We start from the raw sequence: 15,802 nt of genomic DNA, 5'->3' as shown, positions 1-15,802 counted from the left end.
GCAGTTTTATATTGGCAAATCTTTAAAGTGTAAGGGAAGGCATGGTGTGCCATAGAGGGAAAGACATAAATTCAAAGCTGATGCTATGAAGCTGGTAGTTACAGAGCTAAAAAAAATTCCCAACTCAGAATTCTTGCTTTAACAAGGAAAAAAAAAAGAAACAAGAAAATAAATTATTGTATTTTATGTAAACACTGAAGTCCAATATATAACACATAAGAAGTCTTGGTAATTATTACAAAATAATTTCTTTTGGAAAACCACTAATTTTTATATATAGTATTTATTTTAAAAGCATTTAGTATGGAATATGCTTTTAAATAAATATAAACATCATGGACTCAAATTCTCACAAATGCATCATGAAGTATGTTGCTCTTCAGGATCCAAAAAGTTTGCCAACTAAAAATTATCACTTGCAATCTGCCTCTACAAGGATTAGGTCACTAGCCACTGCAGTCACTGACCTTCAACACACCCTGAAAGGAGTTCAGGGCGGAGATCAGGAATGAGGCACTCTGTGCTCTGGGAAAAACTGGCAGAACAGGCCTTCAGATAGTTAGATCTTTTCAGAAGATTTGAGCCCAATTTCTTGCATCTTCTCATATCTAGAAAAGCACTAGAATCATTAACGGAGACATCTGCTCCTCGTGACTAGCAGCAACCCTCTGCCAAAATGTGTGCTTGATTGCACACATCCCCCTTCACCAACTCACACGTATACTGGGACTTCCATGGTGGTCCAGTGGTTAAGAATCTGCCTTCAGGGACTTCCCTGGTGGCGCAGTGGTTAAGAATCCGCCTGCCAATGCAGGGGACACGGGTTCAAGCCCTGGTCCGGGAAGATCCCACATGCCGTGGAGCAACTAAGCCCGTGCATCACAACTACTGAGCCTGCGCTCTGGAGCCCGTGTGCCACAACTGCTTAGGCCTGTGCGCCTAGAGCCGGTACTCTGCAGGGAGAGAGGCCACCGCAATGAGAAGCCCACTCACCGCAACTGGCGAAAACTCGCGGGCAGCAACGAGGACCCAACGCAGCCAAAAGTAAAATAAATAAATAAAATAATAATAGATTTAGGGTATTTCCTTAAAAAAAAAAAAAAGAAAAATCTGCCTTCCAATGCAGGGGATGCAGGTTCGATCCCTGGTCGGGGAACTAAGATCCCACATGTCGAGGGGCAACTAAGCCCGGTGCCGCAACTACTGAGCCCACACGCCGCAACGAACAGCCCACACACCACAACGAAGACCCAGCGCAGCCATAAATAAATAAATAAATAAATAAATAAATAAAAATCTCCATTAAAAAAAAAAATCACACATATACTAACCTCTCGTGCTACCTCTTCAGAGCAGTTCCTCAGAGGTTTCTGAGAGGCTGTCTCCTGGGCTATAGTTCTCATTTTGCCCCCAAAAAAACTTAACTCACAACTCTCACGTTGTGTGTTTTTTTGTTTGTATTCATTTGACAAGTTTAATCTAGAAAATTCCAAAAGAAAGTAGTATGCCAACGCTCAAACTCTTATTTAATATTTATTTATTTATTTTATTTATTTATTTTGGCTGCGCCAGGTCTTAGTTGCAGCAGGTGGGATCTTTGTTGGAGCATGCAGACTTCTTAGCTGCAGCATGTGAACTCTTAGTTGCGGCATGTGTGTGGGATCTAGTTCCCCAATCAGGGCTCAAATCCAGGCCCCCTGCATTGGGAGCACGGAGTCTTACCCACTGGACCACCAGGGAAGTTCCTCAACCTCTTATTTAAACATGGAAATGCAATTTGAAATAATAAAGTTTTTACTCATATACTGAAAAACATGAAAAAGATTATTCATATTTTGTGTTGACAAGAGTATGGCGCTTGGCTGTGGGACTGTAAATTGGTGCAGCAGTTTGGATGACTATTTGGCAGTATTATCAAATCAACAATACATTGACTCAGCAATTTCAGTTTTAGGAATTTATCCCACGAATACACAGATATTCACACAGATATGTACAAAAATATTCACAGAAACATGACTTATTGAAGCATAAAAATCGGAAACCTAAATATTCGTCAGAAGATTGGTCAAATAAATTTTACATCAGTTCTATCCAGCTGTAAAAAAGAATCATAGATTTATAATATATTGATAAAGCAAGATAGGTATGGTACACTGTATAGTAGGTAAAATAAGAGCCCTCCAGACATGTCCATCTCCTAACCCCTAGAATCTGTCAATGTTACCTTACAATGCAAAAGGGACATTGCACATAAGATTATCTCCAGATGGGGATTATCCAGGCGGTCCCAATGTAATCAGAAGGGTCCTTAGAAGAGAGAGGCAGAAGAAACAGAGTCAGAGATATTTGAAGATGCTATGCTTCAAGATGCTTTGAAGATGGAGAAAGGGGCCATGAGCTAACGAATGCAGGCAACCTCTAGAAGCTGGAAAAGGCAAGAAAACTGATTCTCCCTTAGAGCATCCTGAAGAAATGCAGAGCTGCCAACACCTTGATTTTAGCCTAGTGAAACCCATTTCAGATTTCTGACTTCCAGAACGCTAATAAATTTGTGTTGTTTTAAGTGTGTTGTTTGTGGTAACAGAAGCAATAGAAAATTAATACGCACTGTTAAATTTAAAAAGCAAGCAGGATATCAGTAAATATAGTATAATCCTACTTATACTGTGACTCCATTTATGCAAACAATTATACATCTTTGTAAATGGATTAAAAAACATACTTGAAAAAACCTGTAATAGAGGTTTTATCTCTGGAGAGGTGAAAAGAGTTGGGGATTGGAGCTAAAGGAATATTCCTGTTAATTTTTTTCCTTTTTTTTTTTTTTTAATTTCAAACTTACAGAAAATTTGAAAGAGTTCAAAAATCTTGTAACTTTCATCTATATTCACAAACTGCTAATTTTTTGGCCATATGTGCTTTATTTGTGTTGCACGTGTATACAAATACTTTCTAAACCATTTGACAATAAGTTGAAGATATTATCATTTACTTTTAAGTAAATTGGTATTTATTTTTAAATGATTGCTTTTTAAAAATTAATTAATTAATTAATTTACTTTTGGCTGTGCTGGGTCTTCGTTGCTGTGCGCGGGCCTTCTCTAGCTGTGGTGAGCGGAGGCTGCTGTGCGCGGGCTTCAGTAGTTGTGGTGGCTTAGTTGCTCCGCAGCATGTGGAATCTTCCCAGACCAGGAATCGAACCTGTGTCCCCTGCATTGGCAGGCGGATTCTTAACCACTGTGCCACCAGGGAAGTCCCTAAGTGACTGCTTAAAAAAAAAAATTTTTTTTTTGACGTGGACAATTTTTAAAGTCTTTATTGAATTTGTTACAATATTGCTTCTGTTTTATGTTTTGGTCTTTTGGCCGCGAGGCATGTAGGATCTTAGCTCGAACCAGGGATGGAGCTAACCCGCACCCCCTGCGAAATCTTAACCACTGGACCACCAGGGAAGTCCCTAAATGACTGCTTTTAGAATAATAATTTTTAAAAAAGCAAATGATAACCACAAGCAGTTCCTAACTTCAGAAGGAAGTATTTCCATCCTATCCTTTTGGAGGCAAAGGGACATGGAGAGATCCATTTCCTTTTCTGAAGATTTAGTTATCAAATTACCAAAGGCCAGAGTCTAATATCTGATGCTATGTTATGTTCAATATATGATCCTGATTCTATTAAAGGAAGATCTGTTTTGAGTGACTCTAGTTTGAACTTAAAATGCAATCAACTTATAAAATTGTTATAAATATAAGTTAAGTGTAGATACTACATATGTTTGAAGAATTCTGTTGGGTAAAATAAGGCGGCTTTAGACTGACTTGCATCCAGAATACTTGTAACATTGATTCTTCAGGAAAACGTATTCAGAATTTCAAACAGCTAACTTTTTTGTGACACAACTTTTTCATAAATTGTACACTGCCTATACTGTGTTGGCAACTTTCTAGAATTCTTCTGCTAGTTTATTTGCTACAAACAAATCCTTGCATTTGGAGACTGCTAAACTTGCTAATCAAATTTACAATAGTTCACACAAACTCCTTTCTGTGTCTACACACATACAACAATTTCAATGGCTATATGGTGTTGTTTCATTATTTAATCAACCCTTTATTGTTGAACATTTTAAGTTTTTTTAAATTATTATAAGCTATTCAGTACAGTTAAATGTGATGTAATAAAAAAAAAAAGATTTTTATTTGGTCTTTGTCCCTGGTCCTGACCCAAAGCTCCTAAAACCCTTGGAATTTCCTAAGTGATAGGAGCAGCCTTTGTTATTCATGACAAGATGCTTTCAACCATACCTGGGTTTATGCTAATGAGGGGACTCTTGGTGGGCATGGGCTAAATGGCTCCAGGATGGGGCCTGGTCACCAGAACCATCACGCCTTGATTTGAAGCTAGGAACTTTCAGCGCCACCCCTAAACCTCCGGGGAGGGGAGAGGGGCTAGAGATTGAGTTCAATCACCAATGGCTAATGATTTAATACATTATGCTTATGTAATGAAACCTCCATAAAATCCCCAAATGATAAGGTTCAGGGAGCTTCCCAGTTGGTAAAGACACTGAGGTGCTGGGAGGATGCTGTGCCCAGGGACGGCATGGAAGTCCCATGTCCCTTCCCACCTACTTTGTGTCCTATGCATCTCTTCCACTTGGCTATTCCAGAGTAGTAGCCTTTAATAAACCAGTAAAGGTAAGCAGTGTTTTCCTGAGTTTTACGAGTTGTTCTAGGAAATTTTAGAACCTGAGGGGTAGACACGTAGCGTAGAATAGAACTGAATTGTAGGATATCCGGTCAGTGTGTGGGGAAAAACAAAATAACAATGAATCTGGTATCTCCCAAATAATGGGATTTATAAACCTTAAGTTGTACATTCTTCATATTTTGAATACAGACTCAACAGTCTATATGCCCCTTTTCAATATGTCCCAAATAATCCAGACAGACACACAATTCATGGCATATAGGCTTAAGAGGAATTCTCTTGGAGGTTACCTGAGAGTCTCACATAATACTCAGTTGAATCAAAATGCAATTTAAACAATACTGCCAATAAAACTAAGCAGTACCACAGAAAGTAAAGGTAGGTATAGTGGGCTGCCTCACTGTCCAACTGTAGGGGAAACCACCAACACTGCAGTTTACAAGAAGGGCTCTCCCTGCAGCTGTGCTGTGCAGGGTCTGCACACTGTACAGGGTAGCCCTCAGTATATGTGAAAAATCACTGACAAAACCCAAAGTAAACCTTCAGAGATAAGCAACATTTAGAATGATTATCATCCAGTAAGGTTACTATTTTACAGTGAAAGTTCACAGCCCCAAATCTAAGTTAAATTTGGGGAGCAAAGATGGTATCTGGGAGGGCATTAGCACAGACAATATATAACAGATACATCAAATGTTCCCCTATGATTAACTCACACAAATTTTAAGTAGCTCTCTTTCTATGTCAACCAACACTCATATGGCAAAATCTATTTTGATCTCAATTAGTCGTAATAATTTACATACTTAACTACAAAAGATAGGAGGAGGGAAAAAGAAGACAATGGCTGATTGCTAACAAGGGAAAGCTGAATAAAGATGCTCTAATCACAAGGAATAAAAGGCAATTTTTCTTAATGCTAAATGAACTATGTAAGAAATGGTGACATATATATATATATATTTTTAAATTTTTGGCTGCTTTGGGTCTTCGTTGCTGTGCGCGTGCTCTAGGTGCGTGGACTTCAGTAGTTGTGGCTCACGGGCTTAGTTGCTCTGCGGCATGTGGGATCTTCCTGGACCAGGGCTCGAACCCGTGTCCCCTGCATTGGCAGGCAGACTCCCAACCTCTGCGCCACCAGGTAAGTCCCGTGACGTATGTTTATCCTCCAGGAATGGTAAAAATTACAACCCCTTTCCACGGTTCACAAGTCAAATTGGGGTGCTCTAATCAGATTCCATCTACTTTGTCTTCAGAAGCAAAAGACTGAAAAAACAACAATGAAAAACTACAAAAACAAAACAATTAACATAGTGTCTTGGCGTGGACTTTGATTACTTCAAAAGTACCCTTTGTTCACTGTCTAACAATCCACTCTACTGTCAAGAGAACCATAAAAGCCACAATGCTAAACAGCACACAAATTAAGCACATCCTTGGACCCCACAGATACGGCTACAACAGGGCTTACTAAGGGAAGGAGAGGGCTTCCTGAAATTCTGAAGCAACTGCTCCACCTCTCCGCTCCCTTCCTAAGTACCTCAGGGATTTTACCTCCTTTATCAGAAGCACGGGGTACTTGTTTTCTTAACAGTCAAAACATTTTAGGCACCAAGGCTCTGTCATGATGTTTTTCAATTTAAATGAAACTTCGGACGTAGAAGACACATATTCTCTGAGTTATATTTTCCCTCGCAAATTTCTCAACAATTCAGTATTAGAAAAGAAATGGCACTCTTCCTCATTTAGTCTCTTACAAAGTTGGCAGAGCTGAAATTACAAAGGGATATTAGGAATACTGTATATAAAGTTCCTCTAATACAGGAGAGCTAGGAAGAGGATTTATAAAAAACATAGGGTGGAATGATGAAGACTGGTCTTCTGGATGAGATGATATAAATAGAACATTATTTATCTCTAGACTATTGAGAATATATACAAAGATGATTATCAAAGCTACAAAAATTATTTTCTTGCAGGAAAAAAAATTGGAAACTTCCTAACAAATGATTTAAATCAATTTGTTTTAGGGACTTCCCTGGTGGTCCAGTGGGTTCCCAATACAGGGGCCCAGGTTCGATCCCTGGTCGGGGAACTAGAGATCCCACACGCATGCCGCAGCTAAGAGTTCGCGTGACGCAACTAAGGAGTCCGCATGCCACAACTAATACCCGGCACAGCCAAAAAAATCAATTTGTTTTAATGAACTCTACCCTAGCAATAATCTTTTACACATCAATTTATTTTTAATGTATTTATTTTTGGCTGTGTTGGGTCTTCGTTGCTGCACACAGGCTTTCTCTAGTTGTGGTGAGCGGGGGCTACTCTTCGTTGTGGTGCATGGTCTTCTCATTGTGGTGGCCTCTCTTGCTGTGGAGCACGGGCTCTAGGCGAGGGGGCTTCAGTAGTTGTGGCTCACGGGCTTAGTCGCTCTGCAGCATGTAGGATCTTCCTGGACCAGGGCTCGAACCCGTGTCCCCTGCGTTGGCAGATGAATTCTTAACCACTGCGCCACCAGGGAAATCCCACACATCAATTTATTTTTAATATTTCAATATTGAACTTTTACATGGCAAAAAAGATTCCAATTTCTGGGCATGCACCACACCCACAAAATAGAATCTAACAAATTACTAATATCACCTGTGAAAGCCATGGGGGCAGGAACAGGTTTCATTAACAACCCTGCAGTGATTTCCTCATATATTAATAAATAGCTAGCATACCCTGTGACGAGTTGGATGAAGAAAACACAAGTGCAGAGGGCCATATTTCAAATCTAACTGGACACCCAAACAGTTTATTCTGAAGTCAGACTTCTGACAATTTAATTACCTAGAACATTGCCAACTAGGAACAAGTAAGAAAAGCATCTATCAGCCTAACCAGCTGTCATGCAGCCCTGGATAATATACTAAGGAGAAGTCTTTAGGTCTTCTTTCAAAACCCATGACTGAGTCATTTTATTTCATACACATTTAGTAGATGTGCCCTCCCAGTCCACTGAAGAAAAGAAGCAACATATGAGAAAGCAGGGAGGGGAAGCTGAAAACTACATTATGTTTCTGGTCAACACTGAGAAGTAACTGCTCACTGCTCCATCATCTCCCTCTCTCTGACTGGCTATCAAAAGCCCAGCTGAGTCAGAGGCATGTGCAAATCACTCTATGTTAAAATAAACCGATAATGCCATAGTACAACGAGTGACATTTGTTATGAAGGCAGAATCATCCAGACTAACTTAAACTGTGTTCAGTATATGCTGCTACAAAATCTATTTTAAAAAGATCCCCATTAAAAAAAAAAAAAGAACGAAAAGAAAAGATGACTTAGTCTCCACACTTAGAAAAATGGTGCAAAGTCACAAGGATGTTCTTTGCTGCACTTTTCAAAATAGCAAAAAATTGGAATGCCACCTAAGTGTCTAAAAAGGAGACCAGTTAAATAAAGATTTCTACAAAATACTATTTAGCTATTTTAAAAATGCTATAATTCAGTACTTAACAAAATGGAAGATATTAATGGTAAAATATTACATAAAAAAAGGCAGGTCCTAAAATTTGTTTATAGTATGATACATTTTTGGAAAAAGTTTATATTCATAAAAAATATTCCTCCAGGAATATTCAAGGCAGGTTTCTCTAGGATATAGGATTTTAAGTGCTAGTTTTCTTTTTTTTTTCCCTCTCTATATTTTCTCACTTTTCTACCACAGTGAGTACATATTACTTCTGAAAAGAAATGTCATTTTTTGGGACTTCCCTGGTGGTGTAGTGGTTAAGAATCCGCCTGCCAATGCAGGGGACACGGGTTCGAGCCCTGCTCCAGGAAGATCCCACATGCTGCAGAGCAACTAAGCCCACAAGCCACAACTACTGAGCCCGCGTGCCACAACTACTGAAGCCCGCGCACCTAGAGTCCATGCTCCACAACAAGAGAAGCCACCACAATGAGAAGCCCATGCACCGCAATGAAGAGTAGCCCTGCTCGCCGCAACTAGAGAAAGCCCGTGCACAGCAATGAAGACCCAATGCAGCCAAAAATAAATAAATAAATTTATTTTTTTTGAAGTCACTTTTTAAAACAGCTGAAATATGATTTTAAAAATTGTCAAAAATATCAATTTAAATAACATCCTCTAAAAATATCCTAGGGAGAAACTGAGTTTTTAATCTGGTGGCATCTTTTTTTTTTGGCCGCGCTGCATGGCATGCAGGATCTTAGTTCACCATCGTGCCCCTTGCAGTGGAAGGGGGGAGTCCTAACCACTGTACTGCCAGGGAATTCCCTCTGATGGCACTGTAACCAAAGAATATAATAGGACCAGTCTTTCTCAAAATTATTAGGTAAGTAGGTCTTCATCTTCCTCTTGTAGAGCCCATCCATGATAGACCAGGGCCCTTCTGCAGTCTTCCCTTGTCTAGCAAAATCTGTGCTCAGCAAAGGATCTGCACCACACTGATAACAAGGAGAAGGCTACCCATGATATGTATTTTACTGGGGATCAAAGACTTAGGCAAAGAAAGAAATTTATGCCTGCTGTATAAAAAAATAAAATTCAAAAAAAAGAAATTTATGTACTGTTAGGCACTTTCTAGCTACCTGGGAAGAATTATAAGAGGACAAAAGAAGCTTCCTGATATTTCTAAATTTCCATTACACAGGTTGACCTCCCACCCTGTTTAGCTGTGATGCCAAGGCCTAAAAGAAAACTATTCCACCGCTATTAAGTGTTAATGTTGCAGCCCTGCAAAGTCAGAGATTTTCATCATTTCAGCATAGAAAAAGCATGGCTAAAATCAGCAAAAAAACTCCACCCAAAAATAAAAGTGCTATGGAGGGCCAGAAAATGCAATCTTCTTTCAGGAGTTTTTCTGCATAGCTAAAAAAAAAAAATCCTTAAATTTTCCCATAATCAGCCCACTCAGACTTTTATTCTTCCCTAACCTCTAATTCTCCAAAAATTTGTTTTTTCTGTTCCAAAGACCTACTTATTCCAACAAGAATCACAAACAATACCTCCCCAACATTTCATCATTGTCACCACAAGATTCCATCAATAGCAGGTACATAAACTTTGTATCTGTCAGCCAGCCTTCTGTCACCAAAACCTGAATGGGTCAGGGCTTGACACTGTCACCCTAACATAAACCAACCGTCCCCTCAAATCTCCTCAACCCATTCCTGAATTTACAATGCTACATCCTGCTACTCATGGAGATTTCCCCATCATCAGCCCACTCAGACCAAAAGGAAAATATACTGTTCTCTTCACTGCTTCTAGTTGCTTTATTCATTTTTGTAACTACTCATGTAAACGTGAGTTCTAGTGCTTTAATAATTCTACTTTTTAAAGAAGTACAGTCTGGTAAAACCAGTTTATCCAAGAATTAAAACTGCTAGTTATGTTTACAAAACCATGAACTCTATCAGAATAGTGGTCAAAATTCAAGTAATAATTCCAACTTTTTATGACATCACTTTGGAAAATAACTATTCCCTATTAATTTGAGTGTTTTAAAAAGTTCCACTCTATCTATGAAAGAACCAAAAAGTTTGATATACATTGATTATACTATTTTGCCAAACATTATGCAAATCTGACAAATACAGTTTATATATTTACTTCCACAAAGCAAATAAGGAACAAGCAAAACTCTGGGACACACAATCTGTAACAAGCAAACTACTATATAGAAGACGTCCATAAATTACCTCATGTCAATGAGTCTAATTGCAGGTGAATAAGAAGGAAGAAGAATTCTTTGCTAAGTGCTAAAGTTTTAAAAATTTCAGGGAAAGAGTTGGAATGGATAAATATTTCAAAACCGTTTGAATTGTCATGGTAGTACTTTAGCTCACTTAAAATGTTCTAAATGTTAAGTAGATCAATAAACTAGAATAATGACCACTAGAAATTAACATGGTATCTATAGAAGAATTCATTCTCATGAATTACCCAAATAAAAATGAAAAAATAATCAAATGATAAACAGATGTTCATTTTAATTTAAAAGAAGGCATTTTTCATTTAAAATACATCTGAAGGCCTCAAAGGTAGAAAAAATAGGAAACAAAGTGAAGGAATCAACATCTACATGCCTAGTTTGAGGATCTTCAACATAGATGGCTTTCATCTTGCCCATGTAAACCGACCTCTTTATCACAGCACTGCAGAGCACCTTTATAACGGAAGAGTCTACAAAGATTTAGTACATTCCCCTAAATAATCATGTTCAACCCAGCACACTGCTGAAAGGAGTTACTTTTTTTTTTTTAAAGAAATATATTGGCTTTTTAAAAAAATTAATTAATTTATCTTTTTATTTTTGGCTGCGTTGGGTCTTCGTTGCTACGTGCGGGCTTTCTCTAGTTGTGGTGAGCGGGGGCTACCCTTCGTTGCGGTGTGCGGGCTTCTCATTGTGGTGGCTTCTCTTGTTGTGGAGCACGGGCTCTAGGAGCACGGGGTTCAGTAGTTGTGGCATGTGGGCTGAGTAGTTGTGGCTCCCGGGCTCTAGGGTGCAGGCTCAGTAGTTGTGGTGCATGGGCTTAGTTGCTCCATGACATGTGGGATCTTCCTCGACCAGGGCTCGAACCCGTGTCCCCTGCACTGGCAGGCGGATTCTTAACCACTGCGCCACCAGGGAAATCCCAGGAATTACTTTTTTAAGCAAAGGTTTTACTTCGGCTCACTTGAATCTAAATATTACAAATTACAACCAAGTATGGGAATTTTCTCTATGAATAATCTCAGTGTGTGGAATGAACTGGTGATCAACATGACCTGCTGCATTTTGAGTACCTGGAAGAGCAGTCTAACAAAGCACCCTCAAACCACCTAAAACAATCCGAAGTCAGTTACAATTCAATGAGCCATGTACTTTTAATCCTTTACACCTGGAAGTACAATCTTAATGGTGGAGAAGGTAGCTGATTAATCCAATCTGACGGAAATCTTACATAATTAGAAAGTCTGAAACACCTGATACACTACTGATTAACAAAGAACGGCAGTCTCTAGAACAGTCCTTCTGCCTAAGACTTAATGCATGTACTTTACAGAACATCAAATATATTTGGATTTTGAAGGGTTGAGAAAGCAGAGTTGGATACATGCACCACAATGTCCATTGCAGCACTATGTACAATAGCCAGGACATGGAAGCAATCTAAATGTCTATCAACAGAGGAATGGATAAAGAAGATGTGGCACATATATACAATGTAATATTAGCCATAAAAAAAGGACGAAATAATCCCACTTGCAGCAACATGGATGGACCTAGAGGTTGTCATACTGAGTGAAGTAAGTCAAAGACAAATACCATATGATATCGCTTATATGTGGAATCTTAAAAAAATGGTACAAATGAACTTATTTACAAAACAGAAATAGAGTCAGAGATGTAGAAAACAAACTTAGTTACCGGGGGGAAAGCGTGGGGCTTTCCCCCTGCACTGGGAGTGCGAAGTGAGGTAAGTATAATTTTCAAAAGCTGCTTTCAGCCAGCAATAAGAAAATAACCCTGGGACTTCCCTGGTGGTCCAGTGGTTAAGACTCCGCGCTCCCAATGCAGGGGGCCCGGGTTCGATCCCTGGTCAGGGAACTAGATCCTACACACGGCATGCGCCACAACTAAGACCAGGCACAGCCAAATCATCTTTCATTGCATTGTGGCAGAACCCTCTGCATTCTCTTCAATTCTGTCAACAACCCAGGTGAGCAGACACTCAACAAGTGTATGTATTCAAAAATAATTGCCTTAGTCTCCCTGAAGCACCTTGTGGATTACAAAAATATATATGAAAGGCATGTATTTTTTCCACTCTACTAAAAGCCTACAACCTAAAGTGCTACTAAAAGAGATGCAGTTACAAAGACCAGGGACATCTGGGCTTTAATGTTAGTGCTAACAAAGAGGCTCTCCTTAACCAAACTTTAGTCAGGCTCCTCTGAACTCTCTTCTCAATTAGGCCCTGACTTCTGGGCTTCTGGGTTCATCTCTGCATTGTCCAATTTTAGCAAGAATCCTGTTAGACCGGTTTAGCTAGAAACCCCTGTTACCCCTGAGGTACTAATTTTCCATCCACTGGCCCCCACTCTGCTTCCTGGCTATAAATTCTCACTTTTCCTTGTTATTTTCGGAATCAAGTCCAGCTCTATACCGAGGTCTCTTTTTCAATGTTGCAATTGCTTTTCTGAATAAAATCTGCTTTTACCACTAACTAGCTGTGTAAGTATGTTTAAGTCACTTAACCTTTCTGGGTTTCAGTTTACTCATCTGTAAATTTAAGGGAGGTAGAGTAGATGACCTCTAAGGATCCCTGCCAGGTCTAAAATTCTCATGACGAAATCTGGTAGAGGAAAATGAGGTACAGAAAAAATTAAGCAATTTGGACTTGCTGGAGGTCATAAAGCTGTGAAGCCAGGACATCATCCAGGTCTTCTGACTCCCACCCAGCGCAAAACCATTTTACAAAACCAGTCACCGGTAATTCCCTGGTGGTCCAGTGGTTAGGACTTTCACTGCCAGGGCCTGGGTTCAAACCCTGGTTGGGGAGTTAAGATCCTGCAAGCCGTGCAGCACGGTCAAAAAAAAAAAAAAAAAAAAAAAAAATCAATCTCAATGCTGAAACCAAAAGCCAGAACAAATCCAGAGAAAGGGCATACCCAGGGTGCTATTTCACCCCAGAGTTCTGCTTCATCTTACAATCTGTTGTTCAGTACTCTTTAATCCCTAAGCAGCATTACATTTTTTTCCCATAAGATAAATCATTTTTCCTTTTGGAAACATCAATTATACTACTTTAACCAATAAAACACATAGAACACATAATAATTAATCTTGACTTTAGATGACAGCAACGATTAAAAGATTTTATTCTATTTCCTACCAATATTTCCTTCTGTTTTGTCACTAAAAGTTCCATTCAGTTTGGTTGTGAAGTGGGCCCCAGTTCTTACTTTACTGTAAAAGACTCCTAAATGCCACGGGGCTCAGCTGAATGAACACACATGGTGCCCAGGCAATTCTAACTCCAGCGTCACCTCAGTAAGATCATTTTACTTCCTCCAAGTTTCAGTTACTTCGCCCATATCCAAGGTAAGTTATAAAAGACAACATAAAAGATGTGAAGTTTTAAAGTATTAAAAATCTGATGATGAACACTGTGTTTACATGCCATGGTACAATTATCTCAAATATCTATTTTCGTACCTCTAAATATGGGGCCACATTTTTTTTAATTTATTTTTTTTAATTAATTTTTATTGGAGTATAATTGCTTTACAACATTGTGTTAGTTTCTGCTGTGAGGGCCACATTTTAAAAACTTATATTCTACTGCTGCTGCTTTGAATTTTTTAAAATACTATACTGAATAATGCCACTTCCTCCTTGGTATCTTTCTATGCCATTTTTACCTGAGGGACAAGGAATATGATATATTTTAAAGTTAAACAGTCTTTAAAACAGTACAAACACAACTATCTTTCCACTCCATCACTTTTCTGTTATCATCCTCTAACGAACTTAAATTTTGCCAATAAAAGTCTTCTAAAATGTTACATTTTCTGTGAAATGCAAGAAACAAAATTTTACATTACCTAGTGGTAGCAATCAGTATTTTTAGTACTTTAAGAATTTCAATTTACCATTCACTAGCACATTATGACATCACTGCCTTCCAGCGTTTGCTCTCATTAAATAATCCTGTTTCTATCTTTGTTCCCTTGCCTTCCATACATAGACTGCAAATGTTCTATTGTTCCCGTTCACCATTTCAGTGAAGAAGCTTAAAAATGACTTTACATTTGCACGTTTCTTTGCTCGGTGAAATACACGTCCTCTCACTGCAATTGAGCTGGAGAGGTCGATCTCTCACCAAAAGGCAAGATCTGGACAAAACTAAACAGCAAAACCAAGGCCGAATGGGAAGGGGGGGGGTGGAGTCAGTATACCAGCCTAACAGGGGTTCTAGGGCTTCCACAGATAAACAAAGGAAGTTGATTTCCCCACGGCGCCGCGTGTGCTTCACTCGTGTGGAGTCCCAGAGCTCATTACCTCGAAAACGCAGCCCAAGTGCTGAATTTTTCTAAAGGATCCCATTATAGGTGGACACCCAGAAAGTCAGCGGAGGCAGAGCTGGATGGGGAAGAGAGTGGGCCGACCTTCGATTCCTTCCTCCCACCCCACCAAAGAACCTAAATACCTACCAACCCCAATATACCGACACATAGCTCCTCCGCTGCTCAAGATACAATTTTCAGGGGCAGGAGAAAAAAGGGAGCGTGGGGGGGTGGGCTTCAGGTGGGGTGAGTGCGAGGAGCTGGAGAGAGGAATCAAGTTCAGGGGCGAAGCCGAGGGCACTAGAGGGAGGTCTAAGCAGAGCGGAGCAGCTTGGGTGCCGGCAGCGCGCGAACGCCCGAACGGCCGGGGGCGGGCACAGGCCCCTTCCTCACCTGGCAGCCCTTCTTGTGATGAAAGCCGACCACCGCGATGTGCAGTACGGGCCCCCGGGGGGCGCTATCGCCGCCCCGCCCGTTCTTCTCCATGGGCGACCGCCGCAGGCCCGCACGACGACGACCGAAACCGCCGAGGGCGGCAAGCCGAGCAACCCCGTGATCCCCAGGAGGACGGCGAGCAGTGGATTTCAGGTGTCAGCGAGGGCGCTGCATGAGAGCCGCGCAGTGAGCAGGGAGGAGGCCGAGGCTCCTGCAGCTCTGCACCGCCCCCTCGGGCCGCGGCCAAGCTTCCCTCATCCGCTTCCGCTGCTTCCGGGCTGTCACCTGATGCGGCGGCAGCCGCCGGTAAGGCGGGACTGGGCAGGATCGGGAGGCACCTGATGGGGCGGGGCCTGGCGGGGCCTGGGGAGGGGGCGGGGCGCCGGGATGGGGCGGGGCCTGGTGGGGTCGCCTGGCACACCTGTACCCCGGTCACACCCTCTAGGTGAGATCTCATCCCGCTTCCTACTTCTCTGTCCTCGTTTCTTCCCCCTTAAAATCTCCGCCCCTTCCCATCTCTTCCCTCAGCTTTCCTTTTTTTTCTCTTCACTTTCGGAGTATCCAGTTCTTTCACTTCCTTTCCTT

At 40.7% G+C, this 15,802-nt stretch overlaps 1 protein-coding gene across 3 annotated transcripts in view; it reads right to left on the bottom strand.

Moving 5' to 3' along the window:
- AVL9 (AVL9 cell migration associated) overlaps nucleotides 1–15,509 on the bottom strand; it is a 61,906-nt gene extending 46,397 nt beyond the window's left edge. For 2 of the 3 annotated variants that reach the window (XR_014266417.1, XM_082471843.1), the window contains exon 1: nucleotides 15,176–15,362. Coding sequence is in view for 2 of the 3 variants with exons in the window: in XM_082471843.1 (XP_082327969.1) it covers nucleotides 15,176–15,268 (93 nt within the window). In the remaining variant the exon portion in view is untranslated. Of the gene's footprint in view, nucleotides 1–15,175 lie in introns of all 3 variants that reach the window. The other variant, XM_082471844.1, reaches the window with a different exon arrangement.
- Between the last annotated feature and the right edge of the window lie 293 nt (nucleotides 15,510–15,802).

This window comes from Balaenoptera physalus, assembly GCF_965194825.1.
Source record: "Balaenoptera physalus genome assembly, chromosome: 8".
Lineage (NCBI taxonomy): Eukaryota > Metazoa > Chordata > Mammalia > Artiodactyla > Balaenopteridae > Balaenoptera > Balaenoptera physalus.
This window is presented reverse-complemented; position numbering and strand designations above follow the sequence as displayed.